At 45.3% G+C, this 18,539-nt stretch overlaps 1 protein-coding gene across 1 annotated transcript; it reads right to left on the minus strand.

Moving 5' to 3' along the window:
- Positions 1 to 184: 184 nt before the first annotated feature.
- On the minus strand, positions 185 to 18,172 carry LOC113035900 (A disintegrin and metalloproteinase with thrombospondin motifs 8). Its single transcript, XM_026191762.1, has 9 exons — positions 16,808 to 18,172; positions 14,731 to 14,970; positions 10,159 to 10,291; positions 9,874 to 10,041; positions 8,790 to 9,079; positions 5,596 to 5,782; positions 3,383 to 3,555; positions 2,929 to 3,104; positions 185 to 2,319 (listed from the first exon to the last, which is right to left on the minus strand). The coding sequence occupies exons 1-9, from the start codon at positions 17,522 to 17,524 to the stop codon at positions 1,575 to 1,577; spliced, it is 2,829 nt and encodes a 942-aa protein (XP_026047547.1). The 5' UTR covers positions 17,525 to 18,172; the 3' UTR covers positions 185 to 1,574.
- Positions 18,173 to 18,539: the final 367 nt, after the last annotated feature.

The raw sequence follows: 18,539 nt of genomic DNA on the forward strand, positions 1-18,539 counted from the left end.
TAGTGGCGGAAACGGGCTTCCATACTGGAGATCTTACGTGAAATATTTTGTGAAATTTATGAGTCCTTATCGCTAATGTTCACTCGAAATTTCTATGCGTAGTTAATAATGCCAATATGTTAATATGTTTTTAGTGATGTTTTGTGGAGGGTCACTCACAGTACAAGAGAACAACACATCGACATAAATGTGTTTATTTGACCATTTTATAGACAATTATCTCAAAGACAGCAGCGTCTGCCATGTTACTTACATGTCCAAGGTAAAAACTTTACAAAAATAAATAGCTTAAAAAGGAAGCTGTAATAATAGCATATTCCTTCACTGAAGGGATACAGGCCTAATCCTCCATCTCTTTTATAACATACTGTAAATTAACAACAGGAATGAAGAAATCAAATATACACACATGAGTCTGAAACATCTGCAAACATTTGCATATGATGCATGAACTAAAGGGAAAATGAATAAAATTACTGTTATTTTTTCATATACATGATAGATAATATGCTTATCACTTAACTTAGTAATAACACCTCCAAAATAAAATATTGCAGACTGGTTGTACTGCTGTTGCTCAACTACACTGTGATGCACGTGGACATGGAACAAGGCTACAGTTACGTTACGGGGTCGAGTGGTCTGTCGTTGGGTTGTCCGATCAGAAAGACCAGACATGATCGAGGCTAATACATGTACAAAGTGTGGGAAATGCCTAGCTTTTGATGTTGGCTCCAGCAGCCAGTAAATATAGTGAGAGCTATGGGTTTGGCTCAACAATACTAACTCTCCAGATAAAACCATGACGTCCTCGTCACACGAATTTAACACAAATTACATTAATGTGTGTTTGAAAAGACGAAGCAATCACACACAAGTGCCTCGATCGTACGTCCGTACCTTATTTAAGGGCAAGTGGCTCGATCAAAGCTCTATAGGGGCTTGATTCTGTGGATTACAGCTGGACGAGGTATATTTACACTGTGCTGGTGTCTGACAGCAGGTTTCATTGTTCTAGCCCCACCGAACTGCTGTTAATAGCAGACGGCCTCCAAAAACAATCTTTTAAGCTGGACTAAATCTCTCATTCTGGAGGAAACACACACACTGCACCTTCTCTTAGCAACTATGCATAGCATCACATGTACATCCTGAGGTAGATTTCCATTGTTTCAATAGTGGTTGTCAAATGATGTCAACAGAATGACATAGCAATATTCAGCTAAAAGCCTTTGATGTGATTTGATGCAACCAGTCGATAAGATGGATGGATTATGAGGCAATGGGCCCTGGGATGTAGACGTTTAACCCCCACCCACCACCACTGCCACTACTGCCACTCCTGCGTAACAACAGGACCCTCCAGATTGAAAGGCATAAAACATCTTGCAGGTGAAAAAGAATGGTCATAATTATCATTTCTTTGGTTTTGTGGATCGCTCTGTGTGTGTTTGTAGTCATACTGTCCCTGATCTAATGGACCCCAGCATTATTCTTGGTGCGTCCACCTGTTCAGTAATCCATCCATTGTTCATAAGTGCACTATGACCATGAGTCCGCTGTACTCGTGTTCTTCACAAGCAGTCCTGGTTGAAACATTCCCCAGACACCGGCTCTGGGATCTTTCTTGGATCGCACTGTTCTGCTTCAACAGTCTTGCCAGTGTAGTCTATGCAGAAAATGCTGCGGTGGCGCTCCCCCTGACCACAAGTTCGTGAGCAGGCAGACCAAGGTCCCATCTGCCATATGGGACAGGGCAGATCTGCACAGGGCCTGATGTCTATGGGCTTTAGGTCTTTGTCACACTGACTGGAGAGGAAGCCTTCGTCGTCCATGCATTCAACGTTTCTCCTGGACCACCCGGATCCACAGGTCTTGGAGCACAGAGACCACTCGCCCAGCACCCATTCAGGCACGCCAAACGGACGAATCATATGCAAAGACAGGGACGAGCCCTTCTTCTCCTTGGGTTTGTTCAAAGTCACATCTTTAGGGATGAAAAAAGTATATTTGACCTTGGGAGGGCTACCATCTCCTGCAGTGGCGAGGAGCTGGATGGTGATGGCCTCCTTGAGCTGCCTGAAGCTCTGGATCCTCTCTAGCGTCGTGGAAGAGCCGCTGTACTTCAGTACTGCGCCCAGCACCGGAATGTCCTGCTCAACCGTGGACACGGAGAAGTTACCATTAAGGATGTAACCGCCACTCTCTCTCTTTACAGCCAGGTAGTAGCCATCGTGCTTGATTCCTCGGTGGCTCCGCTGCTTGATGTCAATGTTAGTAGCGCCAGTGGGAACTGTGACAATGTCACTGTATCCATAGCTGATGGAGAAGAAAAAGAACAGATAACAGTTTACTATAGAATATCTTATCTGTGCATTAATTAGAACTTCCAGGTGAAAGGAGATGAACTTGGTTTGAAACAGAAGAAGCGTGAAACTATAATCAACCTACCAACATGTATGAAACTACTAATCTTATCTAAACTATGTTGAGTAGATCAGAAAAAGCATAAATAAAATGAGACAGATAATCAGAATACCACAAATGGCTGGGCCAAACGTTATGAAGGACCTAAATTGATATTTGGGGTGAATAAATTCTTGTGAATGGGCCTCAAGTACAACATAAGCAAGTAGAATTTAAAAAAAGATTTGTATTATAGTGGGCGAAATATGATCTAACAACACAATCAATTAATCTACTAATTAACTACAGTAGAAGGAAAGACATCAATATATTTGTCTAAGCCTTTTAGTGCTTTATCATTTTTATTATCACGTTCAAGTTCAAAGTTTATTCGCCACATGTAGTGGCAGGTCGCCCTGCAGTGGAATGAACCCGCCCCCCGACCTTACACATACAACACAGACATCACATGGGGATACAAGTCGGAGAACGGATGCATTATCGTTGATCTGATCAGCTTACGTTGCTTTGTTGCTCGAGCCTGTGATCTTTCTACAGGTCAGCCCACTTCCTCCACACACTCCACACTTGTCCACTCTCTTGTTGGATCCTATCACCTGGTCGCAGCCTGCCTTCACACACTGTCCTTGGACACACACAGATGTGGTGTCAGGGCCACAGGGGGTCCCGTCAATCACCTGCAGGGATGGAGCAAGCATCGGTGGGTCACTACACATGTCCCATTCAACTATATTTTGAATACAGTTCAACATCATGTCAGGGTGTTCATCAGTGGATGGAGGTCACGGTCATGATGTTGGAGCTGGTTATGACACTGGCTATGAAGCAGAGCTGGGACTTCAGGAATGAGTGACGCTTTTCTAAAACCACTATTCTGATTTAAAAAACTGAACCAGTGCTTCAGACTACTGGCTTTCCTTTCATTGAGATTTGCTGTCGAGTGACGTTATTGTACCTTGGATTCAAACACCTTGAATTCACTGCTGCCCCGGGCCCTGCAGAACAGCTTGCACCTGTCTCTGGGAGAAACACCAGCGTACTTTGGTATCCACTGTTTCACGTTCCCGTTGTGGTCCAGGTAGTTGGGGCTGCTGTACTTCTCACACTGCTCCTCCCTGAAACTTTTACCTAACATGAAGAAACAATAAATTAAGATACTCTACCAAAACAATATTATTTGTATAATCCGAACACCTGATCAACTGTATGTTTATATTCATTAGAGCAACGCAGAAAAATAGATGAACACCAGCAGAGTCTGGATCAGGCTGGTGGACAACAATTAATTATGTAGCATCAAAACATAAAACCTGATTAGAAAACACTATATGGACAAACGTACTGGGCCAGCTGCACATCGCACCTACAGGAGCTCAGCCATGCTTGAAGCGTGCAGTTTTTGTGGCGATGGAGGATGCTTCACGGCCGAGTTGGGGAGATTTCTACAAGCTTCCCCTTTGCAATATTCACGCTCACAGTGAATCTCATGATATCTAGAAGGGAGGACATTTCATGAACTGACTTGTTGCAGTGGTGCCATCCTGTTACAGCACCACACTGGAATTCAGCGAGCTCTTTACAACGACCCATTCTTCTGCTAATGTTTCTAAAGGCAGGCCACACAGTTCAGTGCGTGACTGTAAAACACTCTGACTCAAAGATTAGGAGGCGTGGCCTGATACATTGGTCCATATGGTGTGTTTTTGCAGTTCTTTTATTGGTTACAATGATACATTAGTGACTCCTCTGGTCTGCCCTCAGTGAAGATGTTTCATTGGAGTCTTTAGTTTCATGTCTACAACATGAGTCTTAATTTGTAAATTAGTGTCCACACTAGTGTCGCTGACATGTCCCTGCTGCATGGGTGGTCATTTCCGCACTCCCATCCCCCCATCCCTGCTTACAAGATGGCTCAAATCACAGCACCTACATCTGTCTTTTATATGCAGGCTGTGGGTCAGTCTAGAAAATGCTGTTTTTCGATTGAGCGTCCCCCTGTTGCCTCCAGTGCCGTCTCCCTGTCGGCCTGTGATCATCTGAGTGCAAACAGCTGTTCTAGAGTCCGAGCAGATCTGTGCCAGCTGTGCCTCATCACAACAATCAAGCTCTCTACAAATATCCAACTCTGCCACCACCAGCCTGCTGCGTGCTTATGCAACTTCTTATTTTGTTGTTACTCGTTACAGAATCCCGACCCTCGTCTCCTCTCGCCTGCAGCTCCATCTGTAATGTCTGCAGCGTCAGACTTTTAGCTTCCAGCTCGTCACTTGTTTCCATCCCTGTGTTACCCCTGCCCCAACCGAGCTCTGCTGCTCAAGTCGGAATATCACAAGTTTTAATCCAAGCCTGCTCTGCTGTCCCCGCTCATTATCTACAATGAATTGTCTTTTATCTACAACTCTGTAGAGAAAAGACAGTTGAATGTCGCAAAAAGCTGGAACAAGTCAAAACTGCAAAACTACAAAGTTGGATCTGCTGACATCAGTGGTCGGTAGATGTCTATAAGCACCTGTTTTGTTCTCCTGCTCATGATTTGCAGTGTGGTCAACAACACTGGCAGCACTTTGGCAGAAAAGAGGTTCTAGATAGAACCAAGCTTAATGTGTTTAAATTACACAGTTTCTTCCAGAGTTTGTGGAGTGGTTTGAACACGAGCTGGTACATAGTTTTTTGTTTTGTTTTTTTCTTCATAAAAATGTCCATCTGTTGCAAAGCTTAATTTTCATTTCTAAAGACACGGTGGAGCCTGGGGAAGAACACAGCACATTTCAGAGCAGGTTTAGAGAGTTTTTCTTAAGGTTGCGATGTAGATCTTGGGCTTTGGCAGAGGCACTCGGGGATCACATCCTGTGGCCTAATGTTCCTGTGGCTTATGGTGAGGGTTGGGTTTGGAAACTGTGGCCAAAACATCATAAGGTGGGGTCAACGTGCGGTGGGGCCAACCCTCGCCCAAATATGCCAACACACCTAACATCTGGCCTGCATAAAGCGGATCTACAGTAGGTCTGTGGCAGCCAGACTCACCCCGGGTCAATGCTGCCAGTCAAGGCCAAATGTAGGACAATGGAAAGTGCAGATGTGGGACAAACATTTGTTGGGAACAAGCGATATAAGAAGCTGTTTCTTTGTTCATTTGAAAGCTGAGAGCTGTATTACGTTGACCCTTACCTTCATTGTTGTCACATGGCTGTATGTTGCAGGACTGGTACTGGACCCTCTGCCCTTCACAGTACTTCCCTCCATTCTGAGGCACTGGTTTAGTGCACTCCCTGTAGGAGAACTCCACCCCACCTCCACACGTCCTAGAGCACTGCTGCCACGGTCCCCACGAGCTCCAGCCGCCGTCCACAACCATCTGCGGTAAAACACACAGGAAAAAAAGAGCAGAGTAGTTGGTTAGTGCTCTGAGCCAAAGGCAATGTCAGCTGTGCAGCCTAAACCACAGTCTGGGCTTCTGGGTTTGAGGCCGCACAGCGTGTTGGCATGCCGCGACTCGAGGCTAAATCTGTGTTGAAGTTCGGCACGCGCCTGCTGTCTGACTCTACCCACATTCCTGCCACATGTGTCACTCACTGCTAGTAGAACCTGCCATGCTCCAAGTTTGTACGTTGAGTGAGTATGTGCGCGTGTGCATGTGTGTTTGCTAGCAAGGTTGTTCTTTCCAGAAGTTTTATAAGCTTGAACCACATCCCAACGGCCAGCATGTCTGGATTCATAAACAGATGTGTATTCAGAACACAAGGAGAAGGTATCAAGGCGACCGACCTTAAATAAGATGCTGAGATGTTCTTTGAGGAAATCTAAAAAGGTATCGTGAAGGATCTGCATTTCAACTCGCCAAAGTCAGACACAGCTCAGTTTATAATGCGTTCTCTGAGCCCTTTAATGTCTGTACTTCAACTTGAAATGGCAGCATTTATGAAAACGAGTCAGGTCTCAGCTAATGCAACACTTTGTACAAACATGCAGAATTTTGTATTATGGAAGCAGTGAGATTCTCCACCACAGGGAATATTTTGGCCTTGCTGACTCTCATCACTTGTCTGTTGTTAGCGTATTAGCTTTGCTATCTGCTGTCATCTCTCTGCTATCATTGTGGGTTTGAATCCACAGTTTGGGGCGGAGCTTGATGGTTCTTACCATATTTGCGTGGGCTCTCTGTGGGTATTCCAGCTTCCGCCCACACGCCAAAGACATGCAGTTAGTGCATTTATGTTCATTGGAACATCAGATTAAGAATAAACTGTGAGACAACTCGTGCATTATCCACAGCTTATCTAACGCAGCATGAGCAAAACCTCCAAAATGTGCTGAGGATGCCGGCGTCATTAGAGCTTTATGACTACAAACCTGATTACTCTGTTGAAAGGAAGTGACTCATCAGACACTGTGAACATTCTTTGGTGGTGAGCCAGTGAAATAAACAACATCAGCATGCAACATGCAAGAAGATGGGAACAGGGTCCAAAGACTGTAAGGGTTACTGAAAAAACACGTGCTTCAGAAAAAAGCTTGGAAAACCAAGGATTTTGACTAGGCTGGGTTTTAATAATCGATTCATCGATTAAAATGGATTCCGGCTTGGATAACGTGATATCGATTCATTAAATTCCTGAATCGATTTTTTTATATAAATGTATTTTGCCCAAAACGCCAGAATCTCAGGTTAAACCTCACAAAATTTCAACAACCACCAAACAGCTAAAACAGTAAATGAGAGCAGGAGCACAGACTCTGCACAGAGACGTAAACACAAAGCTCGGACCCGCCGACGCATCAGAATCAGTGAGATGTGACTTTCTCACCGACGGCACGGGCACGGTCGGGGCTGAAAGCCGACAGCTCGCTGACTCTGATGTGTCGGCGGGTCGAGCTTTGTGTTCACGCCCTTTTTTCACTGATTCTAAAGCTGTTAGTTTGATGTCTCTCCAAACAATATTGACCGAACCAGCAGCCAAAGAAGATCCAAACTACGCTTCACATAAACATCGTCATGGATTCACTCTGACTTTTACTGTTTTGCTTCCACCAGGATAAAATCTCACTTCATGCACAGCTCTCTCTCTCTCTCTCTCTCTCTCTCTCTCGAACAGTTTCCCGTCTAAAAATCGGTTTTCTTCATTATTCGCTTGCTTGTTACGCACAAGTCTGCCGTTGTTTACAGGCTGTCAGCCGCTGTTTTTTTTCTTTTACTTACTTCCGAAAAGAAAACCTCATTTCTGCTGTTCAACAGGCTTCTAAACAAATGTAAACTTTTTAAAATTATGCAAAATGCAAAACGCTATGTCTCTAATAAAACTGCTGTAACATCAGAGGTGATGTTCATATGCTGGTTAATGATTTTCATTTGTTTTTGATCTACTGCAGAATATTTTTATAAAATCCCAGAACAGGAAAATCTCCTTCATGTGTTTCTGTTTTATCTTCAGCTACTTTGACACAAAGGCCTCGCTGTGATGCTCACACCTTTGATAAAGTCTGGAAAGTGTCAGCTTCCTTCTTATAGATACAAAAATATGTAAATGTACAGATCTGAATTATAATATTTCTGACTGTGTGAGGCAAAATTTCCCAGATTCAAATCGAATCGAATCGATTCTAGAAATCAGTGGCGATACCCAGCCCTAATTCTGACCCTCGTGTGAAAATCTTTGGTCTCAAAGCTGCACTGATATTTCTTTTCTTCCAAAAGCAATCGTGACCTTATGTTGTCGCCATGGCCACTACAAGCCTAATCACCTCATGGCCTTACAAGGATGGTGTGGCTCATGTGTTGGGAAACAGCTGAATGAACAAACGTCAGCCTCACTTTTTGTTTTTTACCGACTGACGAGGAAAAAACAAAAATCAGGCTCACTAGCACGGCGGCACAAAGGCAGCAGGTGCACTGATGTGAAACAGGCATGCAGGAGGTGCATTTCTGCACATCTACCTACAAACTGTGTCCCTTTCTTAGTTGTGTGTCACGGTGAACTTATTTCTAAGGCTTCTCCACAGTACTCTGCAAGCATATCTTTCAATGTACACACTGATCATGTGTGAGCACTCAATAAGAGCTGCTAAGTCGGCAAGTTTGGATGCAGTATTTGTGTTGTGAGATAAAATTCCTGCTAGCAATACTTAAAATATTTGACCAATAATACAATAAAAAGGTCAAACTTTAAAATAAAAGAGGTCGTGTGGGAGGGGCACTGACTCAGTAGTGAGAATTACACAGCTGATACCGCGAGCTAATGCTGGTGTTCATAGCTGGTAGCTGAGATACTTCCGGTCCCTGTTCATGAAAGCAAAGGATTTTACTGCCATCAAATGTAACTTAGTAAGGTGTCTTTTAAAAAACAGGGAAAAAGACTCGGGCTTACCAGTGGCTTCATCGCCTCATAGACTGGCACGCAGACGCCATGAAGGCAGCTTCCATTGGCACTGCAGGGGGTGCCATCAGCCCAGGGCAGGCTCTTCTTGGTAGAGCATTCCAGCGTCCCCTCCTCCTGACACCACAGCTGGCTGCAGATATCGCTGTCGGAGGTGTTGGGGCAGTGGACGAACTCCTCTCCAAAAATCTGCTGGCACTGCTGGTCCACGCTGTACTTGGAGCCTGGCAGCTCCTTTGGTAGAGGCATGGCGCTCTCTGGGACATCGAGCAGGCAGTCCCCTGTGGTTACAGCACAAAACAAGTCCGTATGAGGCCGATTATATCGGGGTTTGTGGAGACTGTGGTTCTCGCGGCACAGTGACAATCGTAAATATGCTGCGTGTGGCATGACAACAGTGGGAAAGTATTCAGTGCAAGCTGTGTCCTGACTATAAAACGGAATAATTTCACTTTAACTGATGTAGTGCATGTTTATAGGCAGCCTAATGCTCTGAATCTGGACATCTGACAGGTAATCCAAATCTGATTGTTTTCCATTATTCCTCTAATGATCTTTATTGCATTCAATAAGCTTTTGTCTGGAGCTGTCAATGACATCTGCGGTTCGGAATGAACATTCTCAGCCACATGAGTTTTTGTTGGAAACATTTTCCAACTGATAAAGAACATATTTTGCTGACACCAGCTGTTGCTTTTGGCCGAGGAGGTGGGGAACAGGAAGAAGTCCATATTATGACTCAGTGGAAAAGAAGGTTCACTGACAGATCTAGCAAGGATACAAACAATACAAGATGCACAACAAGGCAGGGGGAGAGGGAGCAACAGAGGTAAGGCAAAAGAAAGAGAGCAGGATGTGGAAACCTCGGGCGAAATAAATTGAGCGTCCAACCCGTAATTTAAGGGGAGCGGCACGTTTAAGCAGGAAAGCCTCGGTTCACGAGAGGATGAGAGGAAGCGTATGTTTTATACATCTCTGAGTCAGCCCTAATAACAGAGTCACAGCGTGGCAGGCAGCCACACTGGCACAAGACATTAATGTCTGCTGTAGAGCAACAAGCTGCAGTGTGCCTCACCGTGCCCGTTGTCAAAGAATTCGGTAACGTAGAGCGCGCTGCAGGGCGACCAAGGCATGGTTTTGTTGAGGCTGACGAACACAGGCGCCATCAGGTGATGACCTCCCAAATCCCCAAAGAGTCTCTCACACGTCTTGGAGTCATCATGAGGCATGCTCAACACATGACCTGCAGGAGGTGACAGTTTTTGAAGGTGCTTGAGTGTTTAGGAATGACTGAAAACTCGATCTAAGAAGCTTTTCCATAAAGCCGAGGATCGCGTCAGCCCCCCCAATGCGACCTCACCGAGCTCGTGTGCAGCTGTGAAGGCAGCTTGCAGGCCGTTGTCCTCGATAACCGAGCAGCTTCTCTTGGGATCGCACATCGTCCCGACATCGGCCACGCCCAGCGTGTCGCAGCTCTTCTGACCGCAGATGTTCTGGAACACAAACACAGAACAAAAATGTCAGATTTGAATAAACTGAAAAGAAGAGCTACTTTGTTTCTCCACGATTACATGTTCGTAGTTTCACTTTGGTGGCTTCTCCTTCTGGGCTTTTCAAATACAGGAGGGGAACGGGTTCTCCAGATAAAGCTGGAATTCAGTGAAGCTCCATAAACTTCAAACTCCAGCAGGAAGAAAGAATAAAAAGGACGCTCGGTGCCACTCCGGTTTCTGCTGCAACGTTCAGAATTTGATGTAAACAACATGGAAGAATGGATCCGTCCTGCCTTGTGTTAGCAGTTTGTCCTATTACATCACCGGACCGGTGAGCATTAATGACCTGGGTATTTTTCTGACCACGTGCAGCCCTTTATGTGCACGTCTTCTGATGACGGCACACCACAAAGCTTCAGTTATATCAAACTGCTTTGTTGAACACAACAATGAGTTCACTGTACCTTTGGCATGTTCTCGAATCGCAGACTCACATCACGGAAGTGTAGCAGACAAACCTGCAGCACTTGTGTGATGTTATTGTGTCAGTAACAACAAAATCGCTGAGGAATGTTTCCAGGAACGTTTCGTGTTTGTGCCACGAAGAATTAAAACAGACAAAAAGGGTCCAAATTCAAACAAAGTGTCCCGTGAGCACAGTTGCCTTTCGTTTCTAGGTCAGCTGTTTGGTCACTTTAAACTTTCCGTTCTACTTTGAACCAACTTTTTCGTTTTTGCTAAATTGCTTATTTATTCTAGTCTGTTTATAATTAATCACTGGTTGAACTTTTCATCAGTGGCTGCTTGTTACAATATTCGGTTTTTAGAATGAGCCTCTGGAGAGTGAAGCTAGCACAATCAGTCCTCTTACAGTAAAGGTATGTACAGAGATCTCTATATAATGTGCATTATGCCAAAGTAAACGAAGCAGCAATTTTAAGATTGTTACAAAGCGTGAGTGTGACGTGGAGCTGGGAACCGAGTTTCGTCCTCTGTGCAGTAAAAAGCCTGATTGTGTTGACCTGCTCGGACTCTGACTAGTTTTCATGCACACTCAGTAGCAGCCTGAGGTGTTACAACCACCTCCTGTGTGGATATAGTTTGGTGGCTAGCTGCATATTAACTCAGCGAGTGCAGCTTTGCATAAAGTTGGAGCGCTATGTACAGTATGTGACAAGAACCAGTATACACTGGAGGGAAGTGGCAGTGGCCAGCAAAGGTAATGGGACAGCTGCACTGCTGCTAAAACTGCGTTTCACTCAAACTAAATTGAAAGATTCAAACTGAAACAGGCAACGTCTGAATATTTTATACATCCCAAATATTTGCGTGATAGCTTGTGGATATATGGCACTGCAGGCTGGACTGTTAAAGACTTAAAGCCATTATTCTGTCAAATACAGTAAATATATTAGCAACCCTTGATGACTGTTATATAACCTTCACCATCTATTAAAACAAGCAAAAGCATGTTACTCAGTGTTTCCATCATTAAGCAAAAGCAAATAAATATCCGCAGCTGTGGGAGAAGTGACCGTGTGTTATATCAGACATCTTTCCTTATTTCTGTGTAGCATGGACAGATGCATCCACGGCCTCGCCTTCTCTAAAAAACACGAGGCAGGACCTTCTGTGATTGGAAAGACATCTGGACTTGGAAACAGGGACTGAGTGCAGCTCAGTCTGTGTTTGCTCACCTTATTCCACAACAGCAAACCATGCCTTTCATGCAGATGCAAGACTCGACGTATGGGTCAGAGCTCAAACCGCAATGTTGTACAAACACACACGCGGTGAGACCGCAAAGATGCACGAGTGACATGTTTCCAATGCATGCAACCCGCCGCGAGCTTTGCGTTTTACGCAGCGTCAGTCTTCTCTTTTGACTGCGGCTTGCACAGCACGCATTTGCAACCCCGAGCAGGCCACATACTAAAGCTCGACCGTTTGTAGGGACACTAAAGTTAGCTCATCCACGAGGAGCCTTCTGTCCTCTGCATTTCAAAGCGTATTTCTGCGGAAATGGAAAAACAAACAGAAACCCGGGTTGGCGTGAATGATGGTTTCCCCCAGAGAAAAGCCGCTTCAACAATCCAGCACAAGACAGCACAAAGCCATATGTTCTCTCCATTATTTCTCAGAGCCGGGGTCAGATTTACACGCTAACGTCATTCTGTAGGCGGATAAATGCCAAGCCTGTCATCAAATCGAGCCGCAAACCAGGGCACTTAGCTATAAAAATGTAATAATAGAGAAGTTCCTCGCCTAATGTATTGTCTGCTAACACCTTGTCAACACGCACATACCAGATGGAAGAAGGCAGCCAAATGCAGCAGAACAAGCCAATCGCAACTCAAACCCCGAGGACTTGTGAACTTATTTCCTGTCGAAGCATCCATAAAGAACAGTTTGTTTGCTTTGCTTTGACATTTCCCCAGCTTGGAAAAGATTATTCCATCTCTGCAGTCTGGTTTCAGCATCTTTAATTGACAGCTCGAAAGTTTTTCTTTTCTATGGGTTGTTAAAAAAATAACGCATGACAACGGTTGGTTTAAAGCGAGGCGCTGTTTCAGCTGGGAGACCTCCAAGTGTCACTACAGCTGCTCTAAAGCGCACCTGTGCCACTGTGTGGCACTTTGGCTTAGATAATTGCTGGGCGGTTGGCTTTGCTGCCTGTGAAACCGCGTTATGCTCCCACAGCTGGCGGGGCACTGAATGCTGGTTGTCTTCTGAACGGGAAACTAAATCTGCCAGAACGTGATGGTGAGAGGACCGTCCATCCTCCGTGAAGCACGGCAAAACCGCACTTTGAAGAAAAAGCTTGACTGCTGTAACCTATCGTGGTGACTGACTCTGTGTCAAGGTGTTTTTTACTAGCACGCACACACACACACACTGCATGAACTGCTAAACACGTCCAGCTGAGGGCACACAACCTACTTTGTATCACACACGTGTTACTTCAGAGGATCCTAACATTAAACATGATGAACGTTTCAAATAGTAACAAATAATCCGTGTGAGGTCAAATCTGACTTTCTTACTTCAAACTATTTTTTTTCTACTTTTGGATCTGTATGATGTCACTGTGAGCAGAGATCCCTAATACACTCATCTCTGTTACCATCTGTTGCTGTGAGTGTACAAGCCCCACCCACTTGGTGGGTTTTATTTATGAAGAGCAGCCAATCAGAAGAAACTTGGCTTAAAAGGAGGGAGAGGGTCGCTGGGATGGCTGCCATAAACTTGTAGTTCATTTAGTCGGTGAAAAAGCGTCGCACAGAGTCCCATTACGACGTAAAGAACTGCTTTAATAATATAATGTAGCTGTAATAAATCCCCTTTAAAAGCATTAGCCTTAGCTCTGTTTTAGAGAATCATACATTAATTCTCCTTCTTTAACTTCCTTTATTGCTTTGGTTGCTAGCAGGTGGCACACATTGAGTTTATGTGAACATGAGAATCCACCTTCAGCAGTGAGAGAAATACATGTACCTTTTACAGGACACACAGGGATTTGTTCAATAAAACATTAAAAAAATAGAATTTATTTGTTAGCATTTACATTTTGGGCAGCACGGTGGCACGGTGGTTAGCACTGTTGCCGCACAGCAAGAAGGTCCTGAGTTCAATTCCACCATCAGGCCGGGGTCTTTCTGTGTGGAGTTTGCATGTTCTCCCCGTGTTTGCGTGGGTTCCCTCCGGGTACTCCGGCTTCCTCCCACCGTCCTTTCTTGTGGGGATAGGTTAATTGGATAATCCAAATTGCCACTAGGTGTGAATGTGCGAGTGAATGTGAGTGTGAATGGTTGTCTGTCCCTGTGTGTTGGCCCTGACATACTGGCGACCTGTCCAGGGTGTACCCCGCCTCTCGCCCTATGACAGCTGGGATAGGCTCCAGCGCGACCCTGAAAAGGATCAGCGGAAGCGAATGGATGGATGGCATTTACATTTTTGCTTCATGACTAAATCACTTCCCATTGTTAAACTTTTCAATGAAACCTGAAATACTCCGGTGTTCCTCAAGGATCAGTTCTCAGGCCACTGCCGTTTGCAAATTATGACTTAATGAACACTTCACAGTAACTCTTAATTTTGCCTGTAGGTTTTAATTGTGTCTCAGTTACTAAATGGCTGAGTACTCGTTTGCACAGTCCAGATGTCGTCGCGCGATCTTAGAATTTCAATTGCACGATATTAAACAATGCCTTTATTCAGGGATAATGATGGCATTTCTCTGAACTTGTGCAGTTAAAAGCTATAAATAGTGTAGTTAATGACTTCTTGTTAAGATGTTCATCTTGTTTAAAAGATAAATGTTTAAAGCCTTATTTGCAGATGATGCTGTGTTTTATTTCAAAGACCTAAACAGCTTCAAATAAAACAAAAAATGAGAAAAATAACAAAATCAGATGTATGCTCGTCTGCTGGTTCCTCACCTCTCTAGTGAACAGCATGGCAGTGTCGTAGTGCTCGGGATGCCTCTGGCTTGGTGGATTGAAGCGCTGCTGCCAGGAGCAGAAGTTCCTCAGAGCCACACCTCCATTGCTGGAGACCTCCGGTCCAATTTCCTCATCTTCCACCATCAGCATCTCCACCACCACCATGTTCACAGAGTTCTTTATGCTGGGGTGCTTATAAAGCTGGGCGGCCATGGACATGAGGGTGAGGATGTAGTGCTGTGGAGGAGAGGATATTTATGATTCAGCCTACAGATGTGTTTGGAGCCAGGCTGGCTGTCCCTCACAAGTGTGGGATTATAATAAACATACACGTGATGGTAATGAGAATTTTTTAATGAAATCTTGACAAGAAAGCGTGTGCGTGTGTGCGGTATATTACTCCAGGAGACTTTAATGATGTTTTGTGTCTGCGGGACAAGCTTCATTATAAAATTTTGAACAGATTGCAAACACATTTTTGCCTTTTCTTACTTACTAGATGTGCATGTGTAATCGTGTAGAGGGGCCAGTGTGTTGGTTAGCTCGGCTCTAACGTGCCGAGCCTCGTTTGATGCCTTCAAATGGAAAAGAGACTTTTTCCAAATGCAGTAATTGCACAAAAATAAAAGCATAAACACTATGAAGTACTACTCACTGAGCACATGTGTGTTCTACAATGGAAATTAAACTGGCTGATATGTGGAGCTGTCCTGGACTGTATGTTACTGCTGCAGCAAACAAAGAAAAGGAACGGATGCCAACATCATACAAGATGGCCAGAGCTGTAGGCAGACAAACCGACATGTATTTGCACCTGTGGCCTGAAATCATTTTCCCCAAAGTTACTTGTCCCATGACACAATCATGGGGCAACTGTGGCTCAGGGGATCGGGAAGCTCATCTGTAACCGGTTCGATCCCCCTGCTCTCTCTGTCCTGGTCGTTGTGCCCTTTGGGCAAGACACTTTACCCTACCGGTGTTGGCCAGAGGGGCCGATGGCGCAATATGGCTACAACTGTAGCTGCCTCCACCAGTGTGTGAATGAATAGTGGAATTGTAAAGTGCTTTGCCTGGAATTATTATTATCATTAAAGGAGACGCGTCAGGGATTTCCACTGAGCTGCTGTGTCACCGTGTTTCAGAGCTGCCAAATCACAGACAGTGTGAGCGGCTTTGCCGTGATGTGTATTCTCAGTGAAATCATTTTTTCTAGGGTGGGTTGATAGTCCCACATTGAAAGTTTTTCCACATGTGCTGTGAGCACACCCACGGAACCACATGTTGATTTTTGCCTGCGGAAACCAAATCACTGAAACGGCCCCTATTTGTAGAAAACTGCATAGAAATAAAGGAATGTGTGATTTGGGATGGAAAATCCACTGTGAGCCAAGTTTATCAGTGCAACCTTTCTCCTCACCTTGTGTCTGGTTGCCTGGGGAATACTATGGAGACTTTGGCAGCTGAGGAGTGACTTAAACACAAACAGATTAGAATTTGGCTGGTGCGGACTTTGGCACAGTCCTACTTATTACTGGTTCAGCTTTGTTTGGAACCAGGACTGATTTTAGATTGGAAGGAGGACGTAATAAACATTTAGTGCACTTTAAACACTGAAGGTTTTATGCGGGAGAGAAGGGCTGATTTAAAGAATCACGGAGTAAAGACAGAATGGAAAAGCGCTGTGAGTCTTCCTGGTGATGCTGAGGCTTTGCTGCCAAATGGTGACCTAGTCCCTAGGAATGTGCTCTAGCATTTCTTGCATTTCTTTGGCCTGACATCTTTCTGTGAAAAACAGGGAGCTCATCGATTTCCGCCCAAGGTCCCTCACTGACAAAACATGTTTTATGCAGCCGGAGAGAAAAACATATGCCTGCCTTTATATTTTCGAGTGTGTGAATCCTGACTTTGCAGACAGGATGGGAAAATAAAAAGGGGGGGGGGGGGGGGTAATGGAATGACGTCTACAACAGCGGCCTGTTTATGGAAGAGTCTAAGCCAAGAAATTAAAGAAAGCTTTGTTTGGGCGCCGAGTAAGTGTGTGCGTGCAGGAAAGAATGAGTTCATGGCGTCTGACCTTTATTTCATCTCCATAGAAGTGGGTCATGGTTGAGTCTGCTACCACCAGGGTCTCTATGAACCGTGGCGCGGAGACAAAGCGTCTCCGGCGTGGTTCCCTCCTTGCGTCACCGTCGCCGTGCGTAAAACTTTCCCCATTGTGCTGCTCCACGGCCGCGTGATCAGACGGGAGGGAAACACCGTTGCTGTCGTTGAATGTTCTCCTCCTGATGACGTGCGGCTCCTCGGCAGAGGCTGGCCCCGGGCCGCCGTGGAGTTTGGGCTCAATCAAATACTCTTTGCCCTCCGTTATAAAGGAGCCAAAGATGCCCGAGCACAGACTGACAGCCACGAGTGAGTTCTGATCTTGATCCACGTTCCCGGAGTAAAAGCAGCTCCTCAGGTGGCCCTCGCTCTCCTCTGACCTGTTCATAAGCTTCTGGGGGACGGCTCGGGCACCTGGAGCGCTGCGTAAAGTTTCAACGTCTCTGGCTTTGACGCGCTGGATGGTGAAGGAAGGCGCGATGAAGCTGGTGTCCGGGACGAGGTTTAGAGTAAAGTCTTTGCCAAACGCACTGAGGACAAACCTCGGCTGCTCCTCGCTTCTCTTCCAGAAGCGCCCGCTGGTTCTTGCGTTTATCCGAACAGGTACAACATCCTCTGATTCAAACGAAGAGGCAAGTGTCGCGTTGACTACGCACAGGAGCGAAAAGAGCAAACACGCAGTGGCACACATCGTCTGCAGACAGAAACGCGCTGAAGAGTGGATCAAAAATAAAGACTCTAACAAAGATGATGTCCTTTCTCTTCTGCAGTCGCAATAACGTCTCTACTGAAATGAAAGTGAGCTCCCAGTCCCACTCAGCTTCGACCAGCTATCATTCCCTGTTCTGCCGCTCACCAGCACCGCTGCAGTCTGGACATATCGGGGGTATTTATACTTTCCCTTCTTCTCTGGACACGAGGGGGCTTATTTTTGATATCCTCCGTTGCTGGAAATTCTCCTCCCACTCACACTTCATGAGAAACTCGAGGATAAAACGGGTCCAATAAGAATGGGCCGACACTCCCCCCTTCTGAAACAGCTTGACAACCGCGCTCCTATTATTAACCCAGCGTGCTGTATGGCAGCGACAGGACATCTATACTACGCATAGCTGGGAGTCCGCTACGCGAGTTATTTCGGAGGTGTGTGAGTGGCAGGCCCCCACAGGGCCCGGAGCCCCCCACCCCGCCCCTCTCCAAATCCGGCCTGCTTCATCCTCCGCACAAAAGAGCAAGACGAAGAAAGGCGCCGAGTTTTCTTGGAACTGACCCCGAACACTGGGAAACGTCTAATCGCGTTAGTGATGATTTTGGATGAACGTTATTCTTCTCATATCTCCAATATGTGACGTTTGAAGAAGCTTCTTTTTAAATACTAAAATAAAGCAAGATTTTACACACAGTGAATAAAAAACTGCATTTGAACTGAATGTTAAACTCATCAAATAATCAAAAACAAATGCCAAAAAATTCCTGCACCCCAAACAGATGTACAGATCACGACATGTACCAGCAGATGGCGCCAAAGCACAAGGACCGAGCGTTTGTGCTCACTCTTCGTTAGACACTAGGTGTCGCTGTTTGCCCAAAAATCAAGTTTCTGTTTTCACTTGTTCCCCGTTTTCTTTAGTAGAAGCTGGAGACGTGTGGTACTCTGTAATGTTGACCATTCAATAATATTAGAGTCGTTACTGTCATGATGGCCT

Source organism: Astatotilapia calliptera, chromosome 14 (genome assembly GCF_900246225.1).
Source record: "Astatotilapia calliptera chromosome 14, fAstCal1.2, whole genome shotgun sequence".
Lineage (NCBI taxonomy): Eukaryota > Metazoa > Chordata > Actinopteri > Cichliformes > Cichlidae > Astatotilapia > Astatotilapia calliptera.